This window comes from Triturus cristatus, chromosome 4_1 (genome assembly GCF_964204655.1).
Source record: "Triturus cristatus chromosome 4_1, aTriCri1.1, whole genome shotgun sequence".
Taxonomy (NCBI): Eukaryota; Metazoa; Chordata; class Amphibia; order Caudata; family Salamandridae; genus Triturus; species Triturus cristatus.
Window position 1 is genome coordinate 657,997,158 of NC_140585.1, and position 26,093 is coordinate 658,023,250.

The following is a 26,093-nucleotide window of genomic DNA, read 5'->3' on the forward strand; positions in this document are numbered from 1 at the left end:
CAAAACCCTAACAAAATATGCTGCCATTACGAAACCACTTACAAAAACATTCATTCATGCATGACAATAATACTCATTTGGAGTAAATACAACAAAATGTTTTTCTTACCAAAAAAAGTCAACTACGCAAAACTGCAAAACAACCACTGCCGAAACCGCAAACAGGAATCCAAAGCTTTACACTAGAATAAAAAGGAGAAATAAAACATTACAATCACATATACAAAAAATGCACTAGTCCACAAACTAACCATGAAGGGGAGCGACCCTTACCCATGGGGCCGCTCCCCAAAACAGATTGGCCAATTTTTTAAATAAAAAAAGGCCCAGTTTGGCCACACACATCTTTTTTATTTTTTTATTTATTCAATCGGGGCAGATCCAACTTTTCATTTTACCCCCAAAGGGGAGCGACCCTTGCCCAAGGGGCCGCTCCCCAAAACAGAGGGGGGGGGGGGGATGCCCAGTTGGGCCAGGCCCAGTTGGGCCACACAACTTTTTTTTTTTTTTTTACATTTATTCAACCGGATCTGCCCTCCTCCAAGGGGGCAGATCCAACTTAAAATTTTACCCCCAAAGGGGAGCGACCCTTTCCCAAGGGGCCGCTCCCCGAGACAAATTGGGCCCCAAACACACAAAAAATGCATTCCTGCTGCACGATCGCGCCCCAGGCGCGATCAAGCAGCAGGAATGCATTTTTCAAAAGACATCGGAGGAAAGGAAAACCCTTTCCTTTCCTCCGATGCCTTTGAAAATACACCCCCCACCCTCCACGAGGCAAAACTTACCTCTTACTTTCCCAACGCGCTGGAAGCAAATGGCTTCCAGCGCGTTGGGAAACTAAGGGAAACCTCCAATGACGTCAGCGCGCCTCACGCGCTGACGTCATTGATGACGTGGAGGGGGGGCGGGGGGAGGCAGCAAGATCGGTGTCCCACGGGGGGAGCGCCAGCGCTTCCCCCGTGGGTGGGTGTCACGACGGCTGGGAGCCGTCATGAGCACACGCCCACTGTGTGCCATGACGGCTCCCAGCCGTCGTCAGCACAGAACGGGTTAAATTCATGCATATTGCAAAGCCAATTTCCCATGTGTGATGTGAGGCTGCACGTTAGTAAAATTCACTACTTACAGTTAAATTCACTACTTACAGTTAGTACATGTTACAGGAGTACTCAATACGAGCATTTTTCTTTTCAATAAATCATGCTCCATCACTGTAATAGCGACTTTTCCCATTGTCCAAAATAGAAGCACTGAACATTCAGCAGCTGTGCTGCGATGTAATTAAAAGTGATAATGTACACATGAAAGCGGTGTTGAAATGTTTAAAAACTAGTCTTAATTTTGGGTTCCTGCTACTAATAATTAATTTTCCAATCCTATCAACAGCACCATGTGAACAACAAGAATGCGTGCATGCTCTCAACCAGACGGTAGCAGAGAAATACAGAACATCTTCTGAAAGTTGCAGCTGGAGCTAAAATCTCACCATTATTGAGGTATCTCAAAAGGCTTGATTACTTGGCAAAAGAAGAAAGCCCAACCTCACTAGCGGCACAGATATTTTGTGATGACACGGGGATCAGAAACAATAGCTGTCCCGCAGAAAAGAAGCATTACATTTAGAATGTACTAAAGTATTACACCGCATGTATATTTCACAGAACAGTAATTAGTTACTTTATTGTGAATACTTCTGTCTCTTATATGTATATTCCTCCAATTATGGTTTTATCAGGAAATGTAATAAGATAAGCCAAGAAACTTAGTGTGTATGTGTAATACATGTAGCATTAGCTAATATTCACTTCTCTCTTTAGTGTTTTGGTTACAAGTTTTAATTTCTGTAGCTAATACAATTTTACAAGAGAGATTATGCCCAGTTAGCTAATATACCATTTGATAACTTGAAAAGTATGTATGGAGTGGCACCCAGATTCATTTGGAATTTATCCATCTTTGAATATTTTTTATCATCCTAGAATTGCTTCCTATGACACTCTCTATTTCTCACTTCTTGCTCAGGTACATCCACAGGAATCTACACACCAAGGCCAGTCTCTTTCAGTAAGCCTTTACATTGCTGCCACCTTTTACCTAAGCTTGATTTAGTCACTACCGCCCTAAGTGTCTTAGCGAGATGCAGGGGTTTCCTGTCCCCATTATATTGCTCATGTCTGTACCTCTATCTGGTGGCCTACAAGTAATATTAGATGGGTGCCATGCTGGTGGCATACAGGGAAGCAACACTATTCCAGGAAACATACCAGGAGCGTGAAAAGTATTTGGCACATAGGTCCCATGAGCTGCAGCTTTACCAAGCAGGCCTATTAAGCTGGCATAAGACTTGCAGACAGAAAGGATTTTAGAAATCAAGTCAACATGCCCGAGTACTCGTTTGGTATATAGGAGTATGTGCCTTCAGAGTACTAACCGATCTTAAATTGCGATAAACCTGCGGACTGAACATATCTTCCTAACTATAATTTGATCCATTCAACCCACCTTGTTGTGTTCCAGAGGCCCTGATCAGCTCATCCTCCCTGCCCTCTCTGCCAATTCCTTTCCGTCCATTATTGTTTTCTAAATAGGTCTTGCTTGAAGAGACATCTGCCACTGTGTTCACTACCAAGGCCTCTCATTTTGCCATTGACCTAGCTGACTCCTAAATTAATGAGACTTTACCCTACCGTTCAGCCCACACTCAGCAGTCCAAGCAATCCCTTTGTTTTTTAGATGTTCCAAACTCCTAATTGGACATGTTGGTTATCTAAACTATCCATAGACCACCTCCTACACCTCTTTATCCTGTTATCTATACACAGCATCACTCTAGTTTTGAGACCATTTTTAAAAGTGGTCTAACTGCATTAGAACCTGCAATGCCTTCTGCTCACCCCTGACCAGGTCAACTTGACTTTTAAATACCACCACAAGTAGATTAGTTAGACGAACCTCACATCACCTTAAGCAATGACAACATAATTACTATTTATTAACCAGGCATTAGTCCATAAAGCCTGTGTGCCCAAAAAGCCAGCCTCTCGAAATTGCAATATTATTCTTGCCCCCTCTAGCCCAAAAATCCCCATTTATAACAACATCACCCCTTTGAAAAGTTAAGTTGATGAATACATTATCAAGCAATAATTCTACACCAATGTGAGGGGGTGTGGCCAATGACGTCAAGATGGCGGACACATTCTGAGAACTCACCCGGACCTTCTCTGCCATACAGATACATCCTGCTGTCGATCCCGGCTACAGCCTAAGATATTGACACCGAAGATGCCCTATGCTACTGTGGGGGTGGATGTCCTACCGCACAAGTAAGTGCCGCTGTGGGTCCTATCCCTGCCGGCAAGGGGGCTGCCTGACCCTGGCAAAGAATGTGGCCCGTGAGGTGAGGACCTGTGGCGGGAGCAAAACGATCCCTGGACTGCATGCTTGACCACACAGGCACCCACATTCCAATACAGCCACTCACACACCAGCTCACTTAACCAAACACCCACTGAAACAGCCACTCACTCACCGTATAAGTAAGAGTAGGTGTGGGTCCAACGCCTGCCTGCAAGGTGACCGCACAGCCCCCATCTTGACTTCCGGCAAGATGGGGGCCGCCTGACCCTGGCAAAGAACATAGCCCGTGAGGTGAGCACCTGGGGCGGGAGCAAAACGATCCCTGGACTGCATGCTTACCCACACCAACACCCACTCTCAAATACAGCCACTCACACACCAACTCACTTAACTAAACACCCCCTGAAACAGCCACACACTCACCAATACAACCACTTACACACCCAGTCACTCACTCATACAGCCATTCAGACACCCACTCAGCCATACAGTCACTACACATACACTGACCCACCCATAGAGCCACTCACTCACCCATAAAGCCACTGACACACCCACTCACTCACCAATTCAGCCACTCGCATAACCTCTTACTTGCCAACACAGCTACTCATACACCCACTTATACACGCATTAAGTCTCTAACATACCCATACACAAAGGATACATACAGTCACACAGCCACTTTCATATGTTAGAAGCAGTATCCCTCAGTAGCAGTGCAACTGGTATAGTAATTTAACTTTTGTAGTAGGATAGTATATATGTTTATCAATCATAAAGTCTTAGAACATACTTACACTTGCTGGATGATGTCATCAGTGATGTCACTGACCATGTCATGTAATAAGTGAAGTCATAAGCAGTGCATTGCGAGGGCGCAAGTTATATTTAGCTCAGGTAACTGTAACTACTGAATTTTGCTAGTTTTGTAAGAGGGAAATCTGAGCCTAACTATAGGGTTTTGTTAACCTTTTTTTCAGTGAATTTACGCAGACGCACACACCTCCTCCTCCCCCCTCCCCCCCCCCGGTAGCCAGCATGTGATTATATTTATTTTCTCATATACGAGGTCTTATTTGTTTTCCTAATAACTTTGGTGCTGTTTTACGAAAATTTGAAAAGTAGTTTGCCACTTACTTTAGCTGCTGTCTGGAAAGTTTTGTGGTGATTCTTCAAGTAGGGGACGTGAAAAGGGGGGGCAAAAACACTTTTTCCCCATGCAATGTCTATGGGAATTTTGCATGTTTTTAACATGACTACAGCCCGAACGGCTGAACAGAATTGCACAAATTTTGCATCAAGCTTGATCTTGGTCCAGAAGGTTCTTTTTGTTCTTTGGTGTGAGACCCTTCAGTAGTTTTGAGTTATTAAAGGAAAAAGAAATATAGATAGCTAGGGACGTGGATCCTTTGCGGATCCCTTGCAAAGGATCCACAGATCTGGTGGAGAATCAAGGCTCTGACTGAGAGGAAAGTTCAGGCCCCCATTTTCTTTCTCGCATCAAGCCAGGTGGAGGAAAATACAATGAAGAAGTGACAAAGGAGGTCAGTACACAAGTATCCTAACCCCATAGAAGAGATGGAGGGGACCCCCTCATATACAAAAATTGCCTTATTTTTTTTTGTTTCAGCCGATCCGTGGATCCACCGCAGCACTTAGCACGGCTCCCTGTGTAAGCTCGCAAAGGATTCGCGAATCCAATCACACACCAAAATTCGGTGCGCGCGACCAAATGCTCTGCACAGTGTGGGGTCGGCTGCATGCAGGGGAGGCCAGGCCCCCACAACCTGGCCTGGGCCCAACCCCTGCCGTGCATCACTGAAAGCTGGGTTGTATTAATGTATGGTAATTAGATATTACTGTACATTTTTTAAAACAACTGAAATTCACTGGAAAAAAAACTAAGATTACAGGTACGTTATAGTTAGGTTTTCACTTTACCTATACAATACTATAGACATTCAGCAGTTATAGTTATACTAATAGTTATACTTATAAGAAAAAACGATAACTCATGCCCTTAAGTAACTTTAGGTATAGTTTCTTAACTTAAGTATAGCTAGAAGTATAACTGCTGAATTTCTGTGTTTTTGTACAAGTGAAATCTAACTATAACGTCCCTATAATCTTTGAAATTTTTACTGTGAATTTCAAAGTCTTTTTTTATTCTAACGATCCTGTCACCTTTTGTTTTTTTTAAAGTGAATTTCTAAGGTTTTTCAAATACTATTTCAAAACTATAACCTCCCTGTAACCTTTTGTTTTTTAAGTGAATTTTAATGGTTTTTTAACTAGTAGTCATGTTTGCAGAGTGGTGGAGAAAAGGGGTGGGGCCTCCGAGCAACTCTCAGGAATCCTGCTGTGTTGGACATACTGGGGGTAACAGGAGTGCTTCTGGGCCCCCAAGGACCCTCCACATCCAAGGGGACTTCATCCCCTAACCAGCAGTGCGCCAGGAGGCGCATTGGCGGATTGGTGAATAAAGGGGGCGTGGCCTTTGGCGACTTGCTAGTCGTTTTTAAAAAACACCTTTGTTTTATTTTGTAGGTCAGGGGGCAGCGTGACCCCCCTTCCCTAGGCCCTGTTTATCCTATCCCCTGGGACTAAGCGTTTTTAGGTCTCGGCCTGGCGAAAGCAGCACATGTGCTGCTCTGCCATGCAGAGGCCTTTTGGAATCGATACGATTCCAGCGTGCACGCGGGGAGACAAACGAGACAGAAGATTTGCACGCGGGGATTGGCCCCTTTACTCGCGGCGTGAGATGGACGCACTAGATTTCGCCACCAGTAAAGGCAGTCCCCGCGTGCACATCTTCTGGCCGTCCCATGACAGGCTGCGCTTGTTTTTAATGGCACTTTGTGGCGTTGAAACTGATTATTACACTTGTTGGCGCCTTCGGCGACGTAGCCGAATTCAGATATTGGCTTTCCTACGAGCACGGCAGTCTGTTTCTTTTTAAAAACATGTTTTACACAATTGCCCTGTTTGTCGACATCTTCGTTCTCCGTTTGCCTCGTTCTCTGTAGCAGGTAACCGCCGTCTTTCGGGGAGGAAGCGCAGTGCAGAGGACATTTTTGTTTCACAGAGTGTCGTTTTCTCCTCATCGGAGAACCAAATAGAACAGACATATAAACTTCCACCTGCTTTTTCTTTCCTGCTCCTACGACTCTCTGGTCGGCAATCGCGATATGTGGGTTCGGATGAAAGGCGTGTGGCGTGCAGGTTACACACATTTCTGCAGAATGTGCATAAACCCACCAAGGTGTCGCTTTTATAAAATACTAACATCTTCCGGCATTTTTCAATGGCACTGTGCAGCTCATCTGCTTGGCCCCAGACCCCACTTCCAGGTGCCTTGACTCAGAAGTAGGCGCTTGCAGAGGCAGCCAGGCGCGCATGATGAACTCTCATCCGCCACGTGCGTCCACGGCTGTGATCATGGAATTAATTAAGGCGCTAATAGAGACGCGCCGGCATTAGCGTCCGAGATGATCTCATTATAGCCCGCAGCTCTAGCGCATTGATGCGCAATGGCGCGCCGCGGAGCTATCCATAACCCGCGAGTCTGTGCGCGCGGCCAGGCATAGAAATGAATCTGTTCATACACATTAAACGTAAATAAAAGCTCTGCGCTTGCTCTGATTGCTTCAGCGCCTCTCCAGCGATGCGCCCTCCGGCGCTTTCATTTAGAGACCAGAGACCTATGCCACTGACCCGTCCTATTTCTATCTGTCTTTGAGGTGTAATTAATGTTTTATGTGTAGCGCTTACATTCGCCTCGCAGCATCGAAGCGCTGCATTTGTATTTATTGAGGCGTACGAGCATCTCTAAAAGAAGCCCAGCGCGCGGTAAACAAAACCTCAGAGTGTCAGTAAATGATGGGTGTAACATACTTTGATATGGCGCAGACCTCACTTACTATGCATTAAAAAGAAAGCATTGCAGAGGAAGTTAAAGCGTAGGCCGTCAACATACACATTTCGTCAGATGTCTTCCTAGGACATTATAAATTAGAAACACATTCCATACGGCTTAAATGGATACCCATAATACAAAGCACTATTTTCAAACTCCAGAAAATAAAGAATGAAAGGCTGAGGCGGTGACGCAACGTCCAAGCCATCTGCTCTCATTTACAGACACATCTCTGCGGCACGTGCATTAACATACCATGCTCTCCTACTGGGACTGAAAACTGTGGGTCTCATGCGTGCACGCACTTTCTTTACTCTGTCCGCAGATTCATTACCCCCAAAGCTACCACACTAGAATTAACCTTTGTCACCTGCAGAGTACATAGAAACCTCTGCAGCAGTTGCATTAACTCACGGGCCACTATCTTACTCGTGTCACAACCTGCGAACTGGAAGATGTACAGAGTGCCGGAGCCCACTGGGCCATCTTAGTGGGATTGGAATCTGTGACCCCCTAACTCATGATTCATTCACCAGGGACCATGGTAGAGAAAATCTGTACTTGTGCAAAACCCTGGGAGATGCCTTTGCATCGAATGTTGCTGATTTTCCTCACCGAGCAGGGTAGACAGCAAGTGCACTAGGGATGCTCGCTGGTTTTGCTGTTTCTGTTGTAACGCAGGAACGCATGGATTCCGCGCCCTTTTCAAACGTGAAATAAGAGTCTAAGCTTCTGACACAATGAGTTAATATCTTTTATAGTTTAGGTCTCCAAAAACTGTTAAAATCAGGTCTATTTCTTCAAACACATTATTCATGACAAGGTTTTATTTGCCGAAAATCTAATTTTGCGCCTGCAGATTGATTTGAAAGTACAAAGTGCGCTTTGCATTTGTCGCACTGATTTTATACCTAATTTCCTTGATGTTTAAAGTGCTGAAGAGATCTTTTAGTGACGGGGACTGGGGCAAGCTGTGCTGGTTTCAAGGCATCCTTGGGTACATGTGCAAGGCCACCACGACAATCAATCAATCAAACATTTATAAAGTGCGGACATTAACCCATGAGGGGCTCCAGGCGCTGAACACGACAAGCTTAGAGCCACCTTGGCCTCACGCGGCTCTCCGAGATCCACAGGGAGAATCTCATGCTCCCTGTCTTTGTGCACATGATCCCCGATGATGCTTGCGTGGTTCCATTAAGCGTCCTTAATTGAGGGTAGGTCTCAAACTCCTCCCATCATTGTGGGGGGAGGGGTGGCTTCAGGGATGGCCTGGGGGCAGGTTACCCATTAGCATATACTAACATCATGGCTCCTGCCACACTTTGAGTGTCTGTGCATGGATTTTTATTCTTTTACATTTTAACAGGCCTTTGACTCTAACCACTGTTAGGGATCCAGGGCATTCTCGGTGACCATCGCTGCACGCAGTGGATGCCCTGAAGGACAGGGGTTCACTGTGTGTCACCTCCCTGGTGGTGCTGGTTCAGCCTCTCCCCCTAGGCCCTCTTTGCCTGTGCTTCCACTGTCCTAGCATGAACACAGGCTTTTGGGTAACTAGTGTGGGGGCTCAATACCATGCAGATAGGAGAATGCCCTCTTTTTGATGCACTTTAAGAGTAATGTCGTATTCCATATTCACATAGGGCAATGCTGCACATTTTGTCGCACAATGATATGCCCCTAGTAGGGCAAATTACCTGAAACAACATTTGTGCAAGGGGTCCTGTTTTTCTATTCTCAGCCTTGGACTTCGCCTGCTGTGTTTTACTTTATTTTAGGGTTGGCTTTAATGGTTCATGAGTCAATCTTTTAGATGATTTAATAGTTAGTAGTCTGGCATGGAATGCTAGATTTGTGATTGGTTCCTGGAGAAGAAACAATCATTAAAAATGCAATAGGTCTCGCCTTTTATTAAGTTAAAGCCATTTGCTTTTCTATACAATACCATTAGCGAATCAAATGGCTTTAACTTAATCAAAGGTGAGACCTATTTCATTTTCTATGCTTGTTTAAATTGGGGAGGGGGGATGCGCAGCATCTATCCCGGGCCGATTTTGGCCCCAGGGACCCTGTCCCCTAAGGCCTGGCCCCTTGTGTGGGTGCCCTGGTCCCCACTTAGCAATGTTGTGAACCATGTGGGGTGTCTCAAGATCCTTGACGGCTCCCTGCCTCCTGCGGGAGCCAGCATTGCTTTGACACAGAGGGAGATGCTCTCTGTCAAAGCAATTGTGCTTGCTTTCAGCAAGCGAGAGCATTTTTGTGCTGTCACTTGCTGAAAGCAAGCACAGTTAGCTATGACTTGGCAGGAGCTGCAAAGCAAACAGCTATGTCCCGGGAGTAGGCACCCTGGACCATAGCAGGAGTCGTCCCTGGGTAGTGGCATTCCCCAGGGCCATCTTTGGCTCCAGGAGGGGGTCCGCGCTGCCCCCTCCAATCTTTACTTTAGACCCGGGGAGATGGTGGTCCCCAGGGGTCCGCAACGGACCCCCTCCATTATATTATTTGAGTCCCGGGGAGGTGGTGGTTCCCGGGTTTGTGGGCCCCCACCTAACATATCTCTGGGGTCAGAGTTCCTATCCTACCCCCTTTTCTCTATTTTTTAAATTTTTTGGGGTACTCGGCTTCCAACTTCTTGTGCGATGATATCTTTGAGGAAGACCAGATTCAAGCCGCGCGGTGCATGCCACCGCATGATGTTGGTTACCGACCCCCACCTCGCCTGTATCTGGTGTCTCGAGCACGGCCATGATTTGAAGTCATGCTCGGACTGTCAGGCTATGGTTCCGAAGGCCTTGCGGGAGAGGGCTATGAAGCTTCTTGCAGCACAGCAGTCGACACCTTCCAGTGAGACTCCTCTGAGGTCCTGGCCCCGATCGAAGAAGAGGAGATTTAGGGACCGCTCTCAGAGCCCAAAGTCCTCTTCGTCCCACTCGAGGGCCTCAGGACACTTAGGGAAGAGGTACAAGAAGTCCGAGTGGACTTCATCTTCGCCTCAACTGTCATCCGTCGACGAAAGAGGTGAGGGGCACCGGCACTCTAGGCATGGTTCTGCGGAGCCGGAGCCAGGGTCGACTTTGTGCCTCCCTCCATTTCCGAGAACCGGAGTGACCCCGGCTAACATTAAAGAGTTTTACGTGACCATGCACCGCGTATTTGAGTGGGCCGACACCTCTGGTGAGCCCTCGAACCCCGCGGGGTCGGAAGGGGCCCCATTGGATTCCACGCCATTGGCTCAGGCCAAGGCACCAGTTGGGCCTCGGGGATCCGATCCTGGTCGGCGCCGGTCGTGCCATCGTGACCTCCTCCGGCATCGACCCTGAAGCCGGTGCCAGCGGTGCCCATCGGCGGCACCAGCCCCATCTTTATACTTGATGACATGGAGTTGGAACAACGTTGCTCGATGCAGATTCCAGCACCGATTGAACCCTGGGGTTATATGTTGTCGCCTGAACACTTTGAGGATGTGTAAGGCTCAGGAGAGAAATGGGAGGGGTCTATGGAACACTAGGATGACTCTGCAGAGCAGTTGCACTGGTATAGGGAACTTGGGGAAGCCAGTGGACTGGACACTTCTCCAGATACTGGCATGCTCTCTCCGCCAACTGTGGATACGGAGGAGGGGGCATCTTGTACCATTGTGGTTAAAAGGGCAGCCAAGGTTCTTGGATTAGAGCTGCCTTTCGTGTAGGTCAGGAATAACCTCCTGACTGAAGTGCTTCAACCTGGGGCTTCCACCTACAAACCCCTTTCGCCCTTTAATAAAGCACTAACTGATGTCCTTCTAGGCATGTGGTTCAAGCCTAGCACAGGGTCGCCTGTGAATAGGACAATTGCACGCCACCATTGCCCAACTCCGAGCGACCCAAAGTTCTGCAGCCAACATCTCACCTCAGAAAGTTTGGTAGTGCAGGCCCCCACATCCTAGGGCGCATTCCCTTCCGCCCCTCCGGATAGGGAATCCAAGAGGCTGGATTCATTTGGTAAGAACATATTTTCTTCCTCTAGCCTGGCATTGCAGTCAGTGAAAACCGCATGCTTATTGGGCTGTTTCTCCCACTCCCTTTCGGAGACGACTGCTTAAGTGCTGCCACAAGTCCCGGAGGCCAGGCTGTGCTCTCTCAAGCAGTTAAGGACGGGAGAGATTCAGCAATATTCACTATAAGGTGTGGCCTTGATATGACAGATTCGCTGGACAGAAGGACCTAGTTTTGCACACTACTCCGGCAGTTACTTTGTGGCTCTGCGCTTCTGGCATGGAAAAAACAGTACTGACGTCCGCACGTCTTGGTGGCGTCTATATAGGTACCACAACGTTCTAACCGAAGCTGCCAACGACGTCGCTCAGAGCCGAATGGCGCCACCCGATGGTTCGCGCAAGGGGTATCTCCCAGATAATGCATTACTGAAGGTGAATAACTTGTTTGTATGTACCTGTAGATTACATGAGGGTTCGGGAGACAATAAATAGTGTACAGAAAATAGAGATCACACAAAAAATTTCACACACATTTAAGCACAGGGAAATTAAGTGATTTGCCCAGAATCGCATGATGTTGACGTCTCATAACAGCGCCAGGGCTGGGACTCGAACCTGGGTCTCAAGGCTCCATACACAGCCGCTGGAGCCCCTAGGCCTTACCTCCACCCAATATGACATCTATACAGGGATCCAACTACAGATTGTATGAACCAGGCTATGGCTTGCCTAACTGTGGATGCTAATTAGAGCTGTGCTTTTTGCATCAGATTGCTCTGATTTTGGCCCTTCTGGGCTGTGTTCAAAATAACCTGACAAGTTAGGCTAGTGTCTGCTCTTCCATTGCTTATATTCAAAAGGCGAGTAGATGTGTCCTGGTTACAGGGATCAACTCCCAAGGTAGAAGACTGGGTCCAGTATATTGCAATTTGAAATGAAAAATGTAGAAATATATGCTTCATCCTATTGCATCCCGTCCCAGGGACAGTTAGGGAGCTTTAAAACCTATTTGGTTCATATTGGACGGAACTAGGTGGTGGAGGCTGGTCAAGCTGTATTGCAGCATTGTTGATTGGAAACAAAGGTCCATGTGGTTAACATTTATTAGTTAAATGTGATACATGCTTCGGTTTTTGGACATCTTTTATTCCTGGTTGGTTGCTGGGGTGAACGTGAAGTATCCACTGTTAATGTTCCACTTCTTCCTACCTACTCTATAGATTTGCCTGCGGTCAACATGCTTTCTTTAACACTGCTGCCAACATCAATGTGTTTTCCTTTTGATACATTGTTATAATACTTAATTATATAACAATAAATAAAGCTTCAAAAAGATGTTTGTGTGATTCTTCTTGCATATTTTGTCCAGAAATTATATTTGTGTGGCAAATTCCACCATTACTCTTCATTCCAAGATCTTCCTTTGTCTGCATTAAATGTCCTTGTTACTATGTTGACAATTAAACTCATTTGACAAACTTCTACATTGAGGATTACACTTTAACAGCGGTCAGCAAGGACCCACAGGCACGTGGCATTGAGTTGAGCTGCACAGTTAGTGGCACCTCAAGCATTCAGCATGTGCACAGCTAGCGATGATGCGTTGTCCGGCCGGGCCGCAGTGGGAGTAATGTCTGTTGCCTACTGGACTCTGCAATTAATGAATCAAGACTCAGTTTTAATTGTAAGCCCTGATGACCGCAGTGTAGGCCGGAGGCAGCAGTCAGCAAGGGCGCACAGCCACGTGACGTTGACTTGAGCTGCACAGAGTTAGTGGCATCTGAAGCACTCAGCGTGTGCGCAGCCAGCAATGATGCGTGGACCGAGCAGGCCGCACTGGATGTAATATCTGTTGTCTACTGGACTGTGCAATTAATGAATCAAGACTGAATTTGAATTGTGAGCCCTGCTTACCGCAGTGTAGGCTGGAGGGAGCAGTCAGCAAGGGCCCACAGCCACGTGGGGTTGACTTGAGCTACACAGATTGGGAACATTTGGTCTTCTTAACCGATTATACTCTCTTACACAATTTGCATCAGCACTAATCTTGAATTGTGAGCCCTGCTGACCGCAGTGTAGGCCGGAGGCAGCGGTCTCAAGGGCCCACAGCCACGTGGCGTTGACTTGAGCTACACAGAGTTAGTGGTACCTGAAGCACTCAGCATGTCCGCAGCCAGCGATGAAGCGTGGTCCGGAAAGTCTGCACTGGGAGCAATGTCTGTTGCCTACTAGACTGCGTCATCTCTAATCACGACTCGATGTGAGTTGTAAGCCCTGCTGTCGGCAGTGTAGGCTGGAGGCAGCGGTCAGCAAAGGCTCATGGCTACGTGGCGTTGAGTTCAGCTGCACAGTTAGTGGCACAAGAAGCATTCAGCGTCTGCGCAGCCTACGATGATGCGTGGTCCGGACCGCACTGGTAGCAATGTCTTTTGCCTAATGAATTCTGCCTTTATAATGGTACGTGGTGATTTCTTGTGGTGCACTGAGTTAGTGGCACCTGAAGCACTCCGCGTGTGTGCAGCCTGCGATGATGCGTGGTCCGGGCGGGCCGCACTGGGAGCAATGCCTGTTGCCTACTGGACTGCGTCATCTGCAATTGCGACTTGATCTGAATTGTGAGCCCTGCTGTCCGCAGTGTACATCGAAGGCAGTAGTCTGTACAGACATAACTCTGCGGTGCTGTGCCGCTGGGTTCGCAGTGGGCCTGTGTCGAGGAGGCCGGCGGCCTCGTGGCAGGGTGAGAGCCGCTGCTCTGGCAGACGTGTTGGCCTTCCCAGAAGTGAACCATGCCCAGAGCCCCGGCCTTTTTATTCACACTCCTACGCTGGAGTGGCGTATGTTGGACCAGCCCACTCCGCTTCGCTTACAGGAGTGGACGACACAGCTACATGACGGAGATCTTCCCCACTGCCTCAGGTAACATGGTTGTGTTCACTGTCCACAACAGTACAAGCACCAGCAGTATATGTACACATGGAGATGTCTGTGCTCTGCATAGTGAGGTCTGTCCAGCACCTCACCATTACACTTGGCATTTTGTGCATTGTTATTGATGGCTGACTTGCCTCCTTCACACATACTTGGTTCCCACGTCTCCCGAGATTCAGCTATTGTGTGGTGAGGAGCCATGCCGTTTTGGGAAGGTCTGCTGTTCTGTTCTGCGCTGCCTCGGTGTTAGTGGGGGGGGGGTCCTGGGGTGGTGGCGGTGGGTGTTGTGGCCTTCTTGGGTGTCGGGGCTGCATGATCAGTAGCTCTATGACATGTATCGGTCTTCAGATGTGGCTCTGGGCTGCGCTCCCTTTCATACTGTAGGTAGTTGTCCTGCTTTACACCAGTGAAAGGCAGTTGTTAAATTCTTACCGCTAACGCGGCTTATCGCCTGGTTTTGGATCGCATCACAGATTTGGCTGGTCGTTGAAAATATCAGGAAGTTGTGTTTTCGTGGTTTTTTTTTTGCGCGGGAACATCTATTCTGCATATGATTAGCGTTAGTTGTCGCTCTCATTAGTGGCGATGTTTTTTGCGGAATCTATAGCTGGAAAACTGGCGATATCTGCAGTTTTCACCATGTTGAGAATGGGATGATCATTCTTTTGCTGCGCTAAAGTGCCGATAACTCAGCAATAAGTTCTTGAGAATACGCCCCATCATGTTTTTTTTAATTTTTTTCGTCCAGATTCGTGCACCAGGCTGCTTTTTTAAAAAAAAATTTTTTTATAATTTTTTGGCCCTGGGGCTTTTTGTGGGATCCCCTGAGCAGGCCTAGGGGGTCATGGTGTGTGTACCCTGCCCACTTTTCCTTGTTTTTTCATCTTTTTTATTTGTGATTCGCCTGTAGCTACATCAAAGTTGTAATAAACACAAGGGCTTGTTTTAGAGTCACCCTATAACCCAACAGTTGGGACTTATCGCCGAGTTATCGGCACTTTAGCGCAGCAAACGTGGCAAAAGAATTATCGCCCCATTCTCAAGTTGGTGCACTCTGCCACATTGCCCACAGGCTGACTGTACCAACACAGCAGACAATCAACATCCTTACGCAGACAAAGCTGCTGGCTGTACTGCACCTGTTGGCCTCTGGTACCTTCCAACTAACAACTGCGAGAGTCCGAGGATTCTCACAGCCAGCCCTATTAAACTTCTTCACACGTCTTGGATGCATGTCTACAAAAGCAACGTATGGCCCCTGTATCCGCACCACCCGCTCGTCCCAATTCATAGTTGTTAGACCTTTCAGCCCTTTGGCAGTTCCCTCCTCATTTTAATTTTTTTTCTCTCTTTTGTCCCTTCCCCTTCTCATTTTTTTTCTCTGTCCACCTAACTATTTTTTGGGATGTTGATGTAGAGGTTCTGGGCGCCTCATCCTCACTAATTGAGGAAGAGGCGCAAGGTGCTTCGCTGAAGAAAAAGGAAGAGGGAGGTTAGATTCCTAAAATGGTGGTTCCAACTGTCACCTTAGCATCTGGGCCATGACTGCCATGAGAGGTTCCGGAACCTTCTGGGCCCCTCTGGCCAGTCAGGCCCCAGGTGATAAATAGAGGTGCAGGAGGGTGTCCATTTTAGGATTGGGGGCGAGCTGCGAGGTAGTCAGGAGTAAGGCACCTGTGTGGGGAGGTGGCTGCACTAGATAGGGGAGTGACAGGCCTTTGCGTCTGCGCGTCTTCCAGAGTCAGCCGATACCACCCCCTACCATCTGACTGGTCCCTGAACACCTTTAGAGACTTTGGGGGTCATCATTTTCAAAAGCCTCCGAGAAGTCAGAATCTCTGAGGGTCTGGGCCCAGGGGAAAAGCGCCATCTGGACATATCCTGCTCTCACCCCTGTTGTGGCCTGGATTTATCTAGTAAAATTGGCCTATTGACTGTCCCCTGTTTCTGTCTAAAAGAAAGAGAGACCCGGGGTCTATTGTGGAGGGTTTGGCTGGCTTTCCCATCAAGTCTGGTACGATCTCTGCCCCTTATTCTCAGCCCCCCAGCAGAAATCCTGGCCCGGAGTACTCACCGCCGCGGCCCCAGGGTGGAGGGACTGCCTGGGGACTCCGTGGTGTGGGCCTGTGAGTGACCGCCGCATCACCCAGTTGAGGAGAGGCTGCAGCGGGGAAGTGTCGGGACCCCGTGGTGTGAATCTGAGGGCAGCCACTGCGTTTCTCACAGCTGAGGGGAGAGCGTAGTCCGGAAGCCGGAGACGTGTCAGGCTGAGAGACGGCCTCCCTAGCATCACGTGTGTGGGGCTGAGGCGCCGCCCGGTTGTCGACGGAAGAAGCGAGGCCGCGCCCCCGCAAGCCGCGCTACGTAGGGCGGCTGCGGGCGCGCCTCCCAGAAGACGCGGAGGAGATCGGTTGACGCTTGACCGGTAGAGTCCCCTGTGGAAGCGGAGGAGCCCCACTAGACAGGTAGCCCTCGGGGAGGTGATCCGGGGGTGTGGCCTGTGACCCGTTCCCCCCCCCCCCGGCGGAAAGATCGTCCTGTCAGCACTGTGGACTCCGTGTGCCCAGGGGGGAGTGCACATGACTCCTGGTCCGGAGGAACAGCGTAAGAAGGTCGCCACAGAGACAGTAAGCGGGGTGTAAACAGCGGGAGGAGGAGGGGGGGAGACAAAACACCCGAGAGCCGCATTCATGCAGAGGGGGACCATTAAACCAAGAGTGAACCCAAGACCAAGTTGTGGAAAACTGTACACGGTCCCGATTGCACACGAGACAGAGGTCAAGAGGGTGGTAATTGCCTGCATGGTGCTGAGGGCAGCGGACTAGGTTTTGATATCAACCAGGGTTGAGGAGTGAGGTCGTGTCAGAGGGCATTGGTGTTGATACTAAAGAGCCTATGAATAAACTGCCGGGATGTCATTCGGTAATTTCCAGCAGCACGGTCCTTGATCCACCAGTCTGTAGGAGTAATGAGAATCTACCAGAGGCCGTCTGCCAGTCCAAGAGAATAGCGGAAAGCGACTCCAGTTATCAGGGGAATATCGCCTAGATTAGAGAAAAACTGTATACTGTAAATAAATGGTTGCGGTGCTAGAGTCATATCAACAGAACTGTACTGGCAAATGAAAGGGTTATCCTGAAATGGAATGTTCATCCTGAAATGAAATGTTTATCTTGAAATGAAATGTTTATCCTGAAATGAAATGTTTATCCTAACATGAAATGTTTAACTTGAGATGAAATGTGTATCCTGAAATGAGTTGGAATATTTATCTTGTGAGGTAATGAATTGTTGAACTGTGAGGAGACATTTTGTCCTTAAAGGGGACATTGAGCATCCCGGTGTAAGAAGACCAGATAAAGAGTTCAAATAACCTTAAAAGTTAATCGGTGTGGTGTCCTTTTTGAGTGGTGTGGCGTTAAATTGTGAGCTGGGTGTGATGCAAACACAAGGCGCTATGAGGGGGTAAAAGCCTGTTGGCCTGAGCAAAGCTACCTTTAGGACGTTGGGTCCAACAATAGTATTCCTGCACAACCAAACCCAGCCGTTGCTTGACGCCTCTGTGCTCCAGATCCAAGATTGTAGTCACTGAAATGGGGGTGCGCCAGGTCATGAAGTCTAGTAGTCAACAGTAGTGGAAAAACAGTACTTTATTAGAAAAACATTAATTAACAACACAAAAACATCATTCAACAAGTGACATTGCCAACGGGGAACATCAACTTGTGGCTTGAAATAGCTGTAGATCTTCCTGGAAATCCCAAAACACCGTATTCAGAAACCTGTTGGATAAATGAAGATAATGGTCAAGCGTTAGTATGGTCACAAACGTAATATGGTACAATGTATTGCACTTGGACAAACCGGAATGCTTACAGGTATGATCAATCCTGCACAAAATGACTGTAACAGAAGTTCGTGTGGTCGTAACCTTTGTAGGAAAGAACAGGAACGTTACAACCACACTAACTTCTGTTACGGTCTCATTATGCAGGATTTATCACACCTGTAAGCATTACGGTTCATTTCAGCTTGATACACCTGCATGCTCACTTCACCCACACTGCACAGGAACAGCTGGAGACCAAGCAAGATGGCCACGCCATAGCAGGCTTCCTGCACGTGTTGGGGGGCAACTGACTACACACATGTACTACTTGTGCCCCCTGCAGACACTGCACACTATCACCGCAACAGAAACCACATGCATTCCAACAATGTTCAGGCAAAATTGGACCACTGGGGCCTGTACACTAATGTCGTCGCAAACTTATCAGGCAGTGTGCATGATTCCTATATCTTTCGCACGCATCCCAGCCATGGCCCCCAGACCAGTCCGCCGCCCAGCGATGACTGCCCGACATTGCGCACCCAGACCTCGATGCTCACCTGCCGCCACCGGCATGTCTCCAAGAGGGCCCACCACGTGCCGGAGCAACCTCCTCAGCCGTCGCTAGATTCCGCTGCACAGGCCCCCAGTGCATCCTGCTGCATTGCGCCGAGGATTCATGTCTGTACAGCCTGCTGCCTTTGGCGTACACGCGGTCCAGCCGAGCTCGCAATTCAAATCGGGTCTTGATTGCCAGGATGATGTGTGGAGGCCTACGCATCATCGCAGACTGCACACCAGCTCAGCTCTGGTGGCACTAACTCAGTGCAGCTCAAGTCATCGCCCCGTGGCAGGAGGCCCGTGTCGGCCAAAATGCCTCGGCTGCCACCAACATAATAAGCACACGGATACACCCAGATAGAGAGTGGAAATGGAATCGAGCATGTGCACCCGGCACTTTTTATCGGCAGGGTCACATGTCCTGTGATGCCTGTGCTGCATGGGTGTTGTGTGGGTGTAAATCAGCCATGAGGGAGTGGCTGTGGCATGCTGATAACTAGACTTGTGATCAGCAGATCACTACAGGGAAGACCTGGGACATGTAGCGCTGTAGCTCCCTCCCTGTAAGCGTAAGCGGAGTGGGTGAAGTACTGGGTTTTTCAGAACCCAGCGGTGCCAGGGAACACACCCTAAGAGTTCGAGTCCTTCCTGTTTCAGACTACAAAAACACAGTCTTCTTGGTGAAGTCAAAGATCGTATTTATTCGCTGCAACCAGTAACAGGTATCCTAGAAGTACAACACGGTGTATATTCTCAGGAGACTGCTCACCCTTACAAAGCCAGCCTTCTCCTTTTATACAAAATATTATGCTTTAGGCAAACATTCCTTGTTTTACAGTTGACCATTCACATATTTTCAATACAAAGAAAAAGCAGAGTCCTGATGAGAAGCCCATATTTCAGTTTGTCCAGCCCTCAATCAATTACCCGGCAAGGCTCAGTACTTTCATCAGATATCGACGGACCCCCAATAAAAACGGGCACCTCCTCCTCGTAAAGCAAGTCATAAAGTAAGAAACAGGGGCAGGTGTGTGTAAGATTAGGCATGGTTTGTGTGTGATGAAAGGTTTTATGATATGTTGTGCCTTGATACTAATCTCATTCGGCCACTGGGAAAGGAACTGGCCGAACAGGTTTGGCTTCAGGTCAGTGGAGTCGGCTTGCCCAGGTCACAGAGGAGTCAGCAAAGGTGCATGTGTCCTTCAGACTCGTTTTTGGCCTTAGTCATTGGCCTATGTGAGGGCAATCACAAAATGGCTGCCGGTCAAATGAAAACCGAGGGTTCAGGACGGAAACTCTGATTTCAGGGTTATTTCGTCACCCGAATATGGCGAAAGTGCTTGTGCATAGTATTCTAATCATTCTCGGTCTGCTGATACCAAAATCGTCATGATACGACGATGTTTATAACACGGGTCCAGAATTTTCAGTACCACAGACTCTCCTTTTGCCCTTACATAGGCAATAACCTATACTCACGTTAATCTGAGTATAGGTCTGAGTCTAGGTCTATATTCATAAAGTCGTTGAGATGTTGCTGTAGCATCATTCTATTACTTAGCTCGTCTCTTGATACAGGTTTCCTTATACACGATGTAGCACAGAGGCCACATATTGCAGGAGCACACTGTACACACAGACAGAACAGGAAAAGAATGGCGAAGATCATCCCAATGACTATCAGGATCTTCCATCCCCAGGCGGATATCAGTTCCCAGAACCACCCCATCAATGACCAATCTCCTTTATCCACGTGAATAGATTCGGAGATCTTATGCAGTTTGGAAATGGCCTGGTAAACTGTCGGAGCGTTATCTGGAATGAAAACACAGCAACTTGATTGGATCACTTTACATACCCCACCTCGGTCTGCAAGTATGACGTCTAATGCGACCCTGTTCTGAAGAGTCATAAGGCGATCCGACTGGAGCTCAGCCGTCAAATTACTAAGGGCACCGGCGGTTTTATCTACCGTGGATTCAACCACCCTTGTCAATTGCCTTATGTTCCTGCTGTTCACCATAGGCCCCCAAAACGGCAGAAAAACCTTTACGAAATCTCCAAGTTCTTGTCCTGTAGTGTCTTCTTTACTGATGACACCTCTAACTATCCTTGTCTTATGGTAATCTGCCGCGGCCGTGTAGGTGGGAGGCAACAAGAACGAAACAAAACATGTGCCTGACAAGTCAGGGGGCAACCATGTTTAGGCTCTATTATGGCAGATGAAATAGGTACCCTTAGCTGCTAAGAACGAAGGGGAAGTCTGAGACGCAAAAACATATGTTTCAGTGCAGATACTTTTCCCTAGCTGAGCTCTGGGATTCTTGCCATTACCTTGCAGACATAGGTGACCCTGATGGGGTACAATCCAGATCGGGGAGGATCTCTTTGCTCGCTGGTTCTCACTCAGAGTAACTCCATATCCTGTTATGTTCCATCCAATATATGCTAGTGTCTCATCTCTCGGGATAGTCTCATAGGAAATATCTTCCCTAATCATATCTACTATACCCTTAACTAGAGCACTATTCTTAGGATTATCCTTCACAGAACGTAGGGGGTTGGCTTCATGAGCGTATATGAACACCGTTCTATATGCCCACACAGAACCATTATGGCTGAAAGGCAGGACCAGATAAGGGATCCCTTTATCAGTAGTATGAGGCATAAGACCACACACCCAACAGTTAGTTGTGTTAACTACTAATTGGTGTTGGTGTAGAAGCTGAATGAATGAATTATTGACAAATTCTAATCTTCTAGCAGACTCGTGTTCAGGCAGAGGGTGAAAGGAATGTGAGGAAACAGTAGAAGGAGGTATGGGCTGTGTAGTGGGTGCAAATGTCACTTGAAAAGAGAATAAAACATATCCTATTAAAAACGTCATTACACTAAGCAACATGAAAATACATAATATCCAAAAATCGTTTCTTTGTCATCATTGTACACATTCTGGCTTTAAAGTCCATCTGTTTGGCAGGTCTCTCATTCTCGAAAAACTCCATCCTCTCTAATTGCTGCTCGTGGTGGTAGGGTGTTCTATGCTAAGGAATGCTTCTGTCAGTCCAGGGCAACTCCCTTAGACCGACCAGAACTGTCGACCTAACGTCTTCAGCTGCACTCCAAAGACTTGGGCAACCACAACCCTACAGCTGAACCCGGATGGCGGTTCGAAAAACAAAAATAAGAAAGTTTCTCAGATGAGAGAGCTGCACTTTCAAAAATAGCAAAGAAAAATAATTTTTTATTTGTCCATAGTTCTCGGCCTCAAATTAAACGGCTTTTTCCAGGTACTGTCTGGTTCTGGAACAAGAGTTCAGGCTCTGTAGTGTTCAATTGAATTGACGGTGGCACAGCTTCTTGTAAAATATTGTCACTTTCCTGTTCAGAAAGTGTTCCTTTTACACGTGCATCGCTAAAAGGCAGAAAACGAGGCACGGTCTCAGTCTCAGAGTCAGCGATCCCCTCCTGGACCCACCGGTCATACGGTAGAGGCAAAGGGACCCTCTTGCAGTGTACGCTGTGGATCCAGTTCTTTTTCCCTTCCACTCGAACAGCTGATCCTGTTGAGAGAAGGACGAGATGGGGGCTGGCCCAACGGGGCTGGTCATTGTTTGTCCTCTGGAAGTTTTTGACCAGCACCCATGATCCAGGATCGATAAGATGTCCTGGAGCTTCAGAGACCTGAGGCAGAGTATCGTGAACCTGTTGGTGTAAAACACACAATTTAGCCGTCAATTCATACAAATAATCAAGCAGTACAGGGTGTTCGATCTCACTGAATTTTGTCGGCCTTGGCACTCCCCATATGTTGGCCGGGCGGCCGAACACAATTTCATAGGGACTAAGTCCCACTCGCGAATGCAGTCATTCTTGTTGATAGGAGTGCTAAAGGCAGAGCGTCAGGCCATTTAAGACCAGAGCTCGTTTGTATCTTTGCCAACTTCAATTTTAACGTGCCATTATAGCACTCTACTAGTCCAGCTGATTGGGGGTGATTTGCAGCGTGAAATTTTTTTTGCTGGATACCTAGCCCCTCACATACTTTCTTCATCACTCGGCCCACAAATTCACTCCCATTATCACTCCAGACCATTCTCGGCATTCCAAACCTAGGGAAGAATTCTTTGGCAAGGGCTTTAGCTGTGGATAAGGCAGTGTTGTCTTTTAAGGGATATGCTTCTACCCATCTTGAAAAGGCACAAACAACAACGAGTACGTATTTCAAATTGTTGCACCTTTCCATGTGGATGAAATCTAGCTGCAAAACCTCGAACGGATACGTTGGAGGCGCAAAATGACCAGCTGGAGTTGGGGTTCCCCTACCAGGATTGTATTTCAGACACACCATGCAATTCTTGACCACATTCTCTGCACATTTAGGAATTCCAGCATTTTGCCATACTGGAGCCAACAACTTACAAATCCCTTTCACACTGATATGAGCCATTCCATGAGCCATTGTCACCACTGCAAGCACATACGCATCGGGTAACAACCATCGCTGATGTTCTGACAAGTCAACCCAACAACCATTTTCATCCAATTTACCCGTACTTTCTCTCCACACACTCCACTCTTTCTCTGAAGCTTCAGCTTGAAGAGACTTCACACTCTCTATCGTAGCTTCACACATTCCAACGTCACCAACCCATCTTGCAGGGCCTGCAACATACATTCGATTCATCACATCTTTTGCTGTTTCTTTTGCGATTTCGTCAGCAAATGCGTTGCCACGACCAACATCATCAGTAACGTTCTTGTGTGCACTGCATTTCACAATCGCAACTTGTAACGGCAAGGTCAGTGACTCAAGAAGCTCATTCACCAACTGACCATGCTGAATCTTAGCTCCATGCGAAGTCAGGAACCCACGTTCTTTCCACAATCGTCCAAAACTATGAGCCACACCAAACGCATACTGGCTGTCGGTATATATGGTCACTTCCATTCCTTTCGATAACACACACGCTCTCGTAAGTGCAATCAACTCTGCTGCTTGAGCTGAATTATGTGGTATACGTGCAGCTTCAACAATCGTATGCAAAGTCGTGATAGCATATGCTGCAGTCGTATCCCCATTCGGAAGCTTGAAGCGTGAACCATCCACCCATAAGGTACCATCACACTTTACAAGAGGAGTATCTTTAAGATCTACTCTCCCTTTCGTTTCTTCTTCTGTCCTGAGAAAACAATCATGCTGTTCAACACCATCTGTCTCTACTGAAATCGGCAATAACGTAGCTGGATTCAACGTATTGCACCTCTTTATGTGCACATGACTCGCTAACAGTGTCAACTCGTAACCTGACAATCGAGCACTAGTTAAGTGCTGTGTCTTGGTCCTGTTTAACAACGTGTCCACTGCATGTGGAACCATCACAATCAACATATTATTCATCACTAATCCAGCAGACTGTCGAATAGAAACAGCTGCTGCCGCTGTGGCTCTCAAGCAACTCGGCAATGCTTTAGCTACCGGATCCAAAGTCGACAAAATACGCGCATGGACGCTGCTTGTCTCCAAAAGACTGTGTCAGCACTGACAATGCACAACCCTCTTTCTCATGGACATACAGTGTAAAGGGCTTACTGTAGTCGGGGGTACCCAACACAGGAGCCGAACACAGTGCATTACGCAATTCGGAAAAACTTTTCTGACAATCTTCAGACCATGGAACGGTATTCGGTGTATCTTTACAGGTCAAAGCTACCAAAGGTTTGGCCAGCAAAGAAAAATTCGGTATCCACTGTCTGCAGTATGATGTAATGCCCAAGAAAGCACGTACTTCTCTCTGTGTCCTTGGCACACTTAATTTTGCAATTGCCTGAATTCTTTCTGGGGTCAGTTTCCTTCCCTCCTTCGATAAGAGATGACCTAAGTAGGTCACTTCTTGTCGACAATATTTCAGTTTTGAAAGAGACACTTTGTGATGTAAATCAGACAAATGACGCAACAACGACAAGGTAGCTTCTTTACATATCTCAGTATCTGCAGCGATTAGCAAATCATCGACGTATTGAATAAGGGTAGCGCCATCCGGTAAAACAATTGCATCAAGCTGTGTTTTTAAAGCCTGACTATATATTGATGGACTTTCACAGTAGCCTTGAGGAGTGTGTTTGAAGCGGAAGCTTCGGCCTCCTAAACTGAAGCCAAAAATATCGCTGCTCTCCTCGGCAATCGGGATGCTGAAGAAAGCATTCTTCAAGTCAATCACCGAGAACCAGGTGGCGGAAGCTGGAATCATAGTCAATAGGGCAGTGATATCAGGAACAACTGGAAACTGTGGCACAACTATTTTATTGACCTCTCTAAGATCAATCACGAACCTGTAAACAGGTGGCTGAGAAGGGTTAGTACGTTTCAAAACAGGCAGAACAGGACTATTACAAACGTTGCCTCTTGTCTCTTCAATTACATCTTTTTCAATCAAATCATAAATGATCGCTAGCAATGCCTTTTCACCTTTACTAGAGATCTTGTATTGGGGAATGCGTGGCAATTTAACATTGGCTTTCAATGTCACAACATATGGCGGTATTTCCAAAAGACCCACATCATTAGGACCAGTAGCCCAAAGAATATCAGGAAGAAACAACAATTCTGTCGTAAGTTTATCCTTCGACAAATACATTGGAGAGATCACTTTCCTACCCAGTGTAAGTTGTACTCCCGAAGGAGAACAATATAATGTTGCATACAATCTTTTCAACAAATCCAATCCTAACAAGTTTTCACCACAACCTGTCGTCAGAATAAGGGGTGCATCCAATTCACAAGGTCCAACAGAAAGGGACATAGGACTAGAAATCAGATTCCTAACCGGGGCGCCAGAAAAACCTACTGAAACATTCATCTCGCCAGACAAAGGTGCGCCAGGGAGCTTTGAGTGCATAATAGAGCTCTTTGTAGCACCAGTATCCAACAGAAAAGGCTCTGACACACCTGATGTAATCACCTTAACATATGGTCCACTGTGATCTACTGGAACTGAAACAACTCCCTCTCTTTGTCTATGGCTGTCCTAGCAATCATTACCTTCCACATTCTCATCTTCTGCATAGTAGTCGTTAGCATAGTACTGAGCCGTCCTACCAGACGCGTTATTTTGCTGGTCAAAACTATTCATTGAATTCTGAGAGGGCAAGGAACGCGCGTTCTGGGGGACACTTCCATGTCCTCTACCTCTAGGAGCTTGTTGAACAACTCGACCTCTTGCGCCAGAAGCACCATTCGTACGCTGTAACAAAATAGGACAACTATACTTGAAATGACCCTCTTCTTTACAATATGAACACTGATTGGGTCCTTCAGGAACACGTAATTGAGAAAACTCGAACCTTTGCGAGTTTCTCTGAAACTGTTGAGGTTGCTGATAGTTACTCTGACCACCACGCGGCGGATACGCCTGTTGTAAAAGAACCTTCGTCTTTAATTCTTTAGTTTTCTTGTCTGCTCTATTCTTCTCATCTTTATCCCTATTTTCGTAGTACTGTGCAGTAGCCAATAT

At 47.3% G+C, this 26,093-nt stretch overlaps 1 protein-coding gene across 4 annotated transcripts in view; it reads left to right on the plus strand.

The window, feature by feature from the left end:
- ZCRB1 (zinc finger CCHC-type and RNA binding motif containing 1) overlaps positions 1-26,093 on the plus strand; it is a 211,793-nt gene that overhangs the window by 38,222 nt on the left and 147,478 nt on the right. The window contains exons 2-4 of one of the 4 annotated variants that reach the window (XM_085653066.1): positions 1,390-1,499; positions 2,026-2,067; positions 3,239-3,329. In XM_085653066.1, the coding sequence (XP_085509192.1) occupies positions 3,289-3,329 (41 nt within the window). In that variant the 5' untranslated portion in view covers positions 1,390-1,499; positions 2,026-2,067; positions 3,239-3,288. The remainder of the gene's footprint in view (positions 1-1,389; positions 1,500-2,025; positions 2,068-3,238; positions 3,330-26,093) is intronic. The other 3 variants (XM_085653068.1, XM_085653070.1, XM_085653067.1) reach the window with 3 other exon arrangements.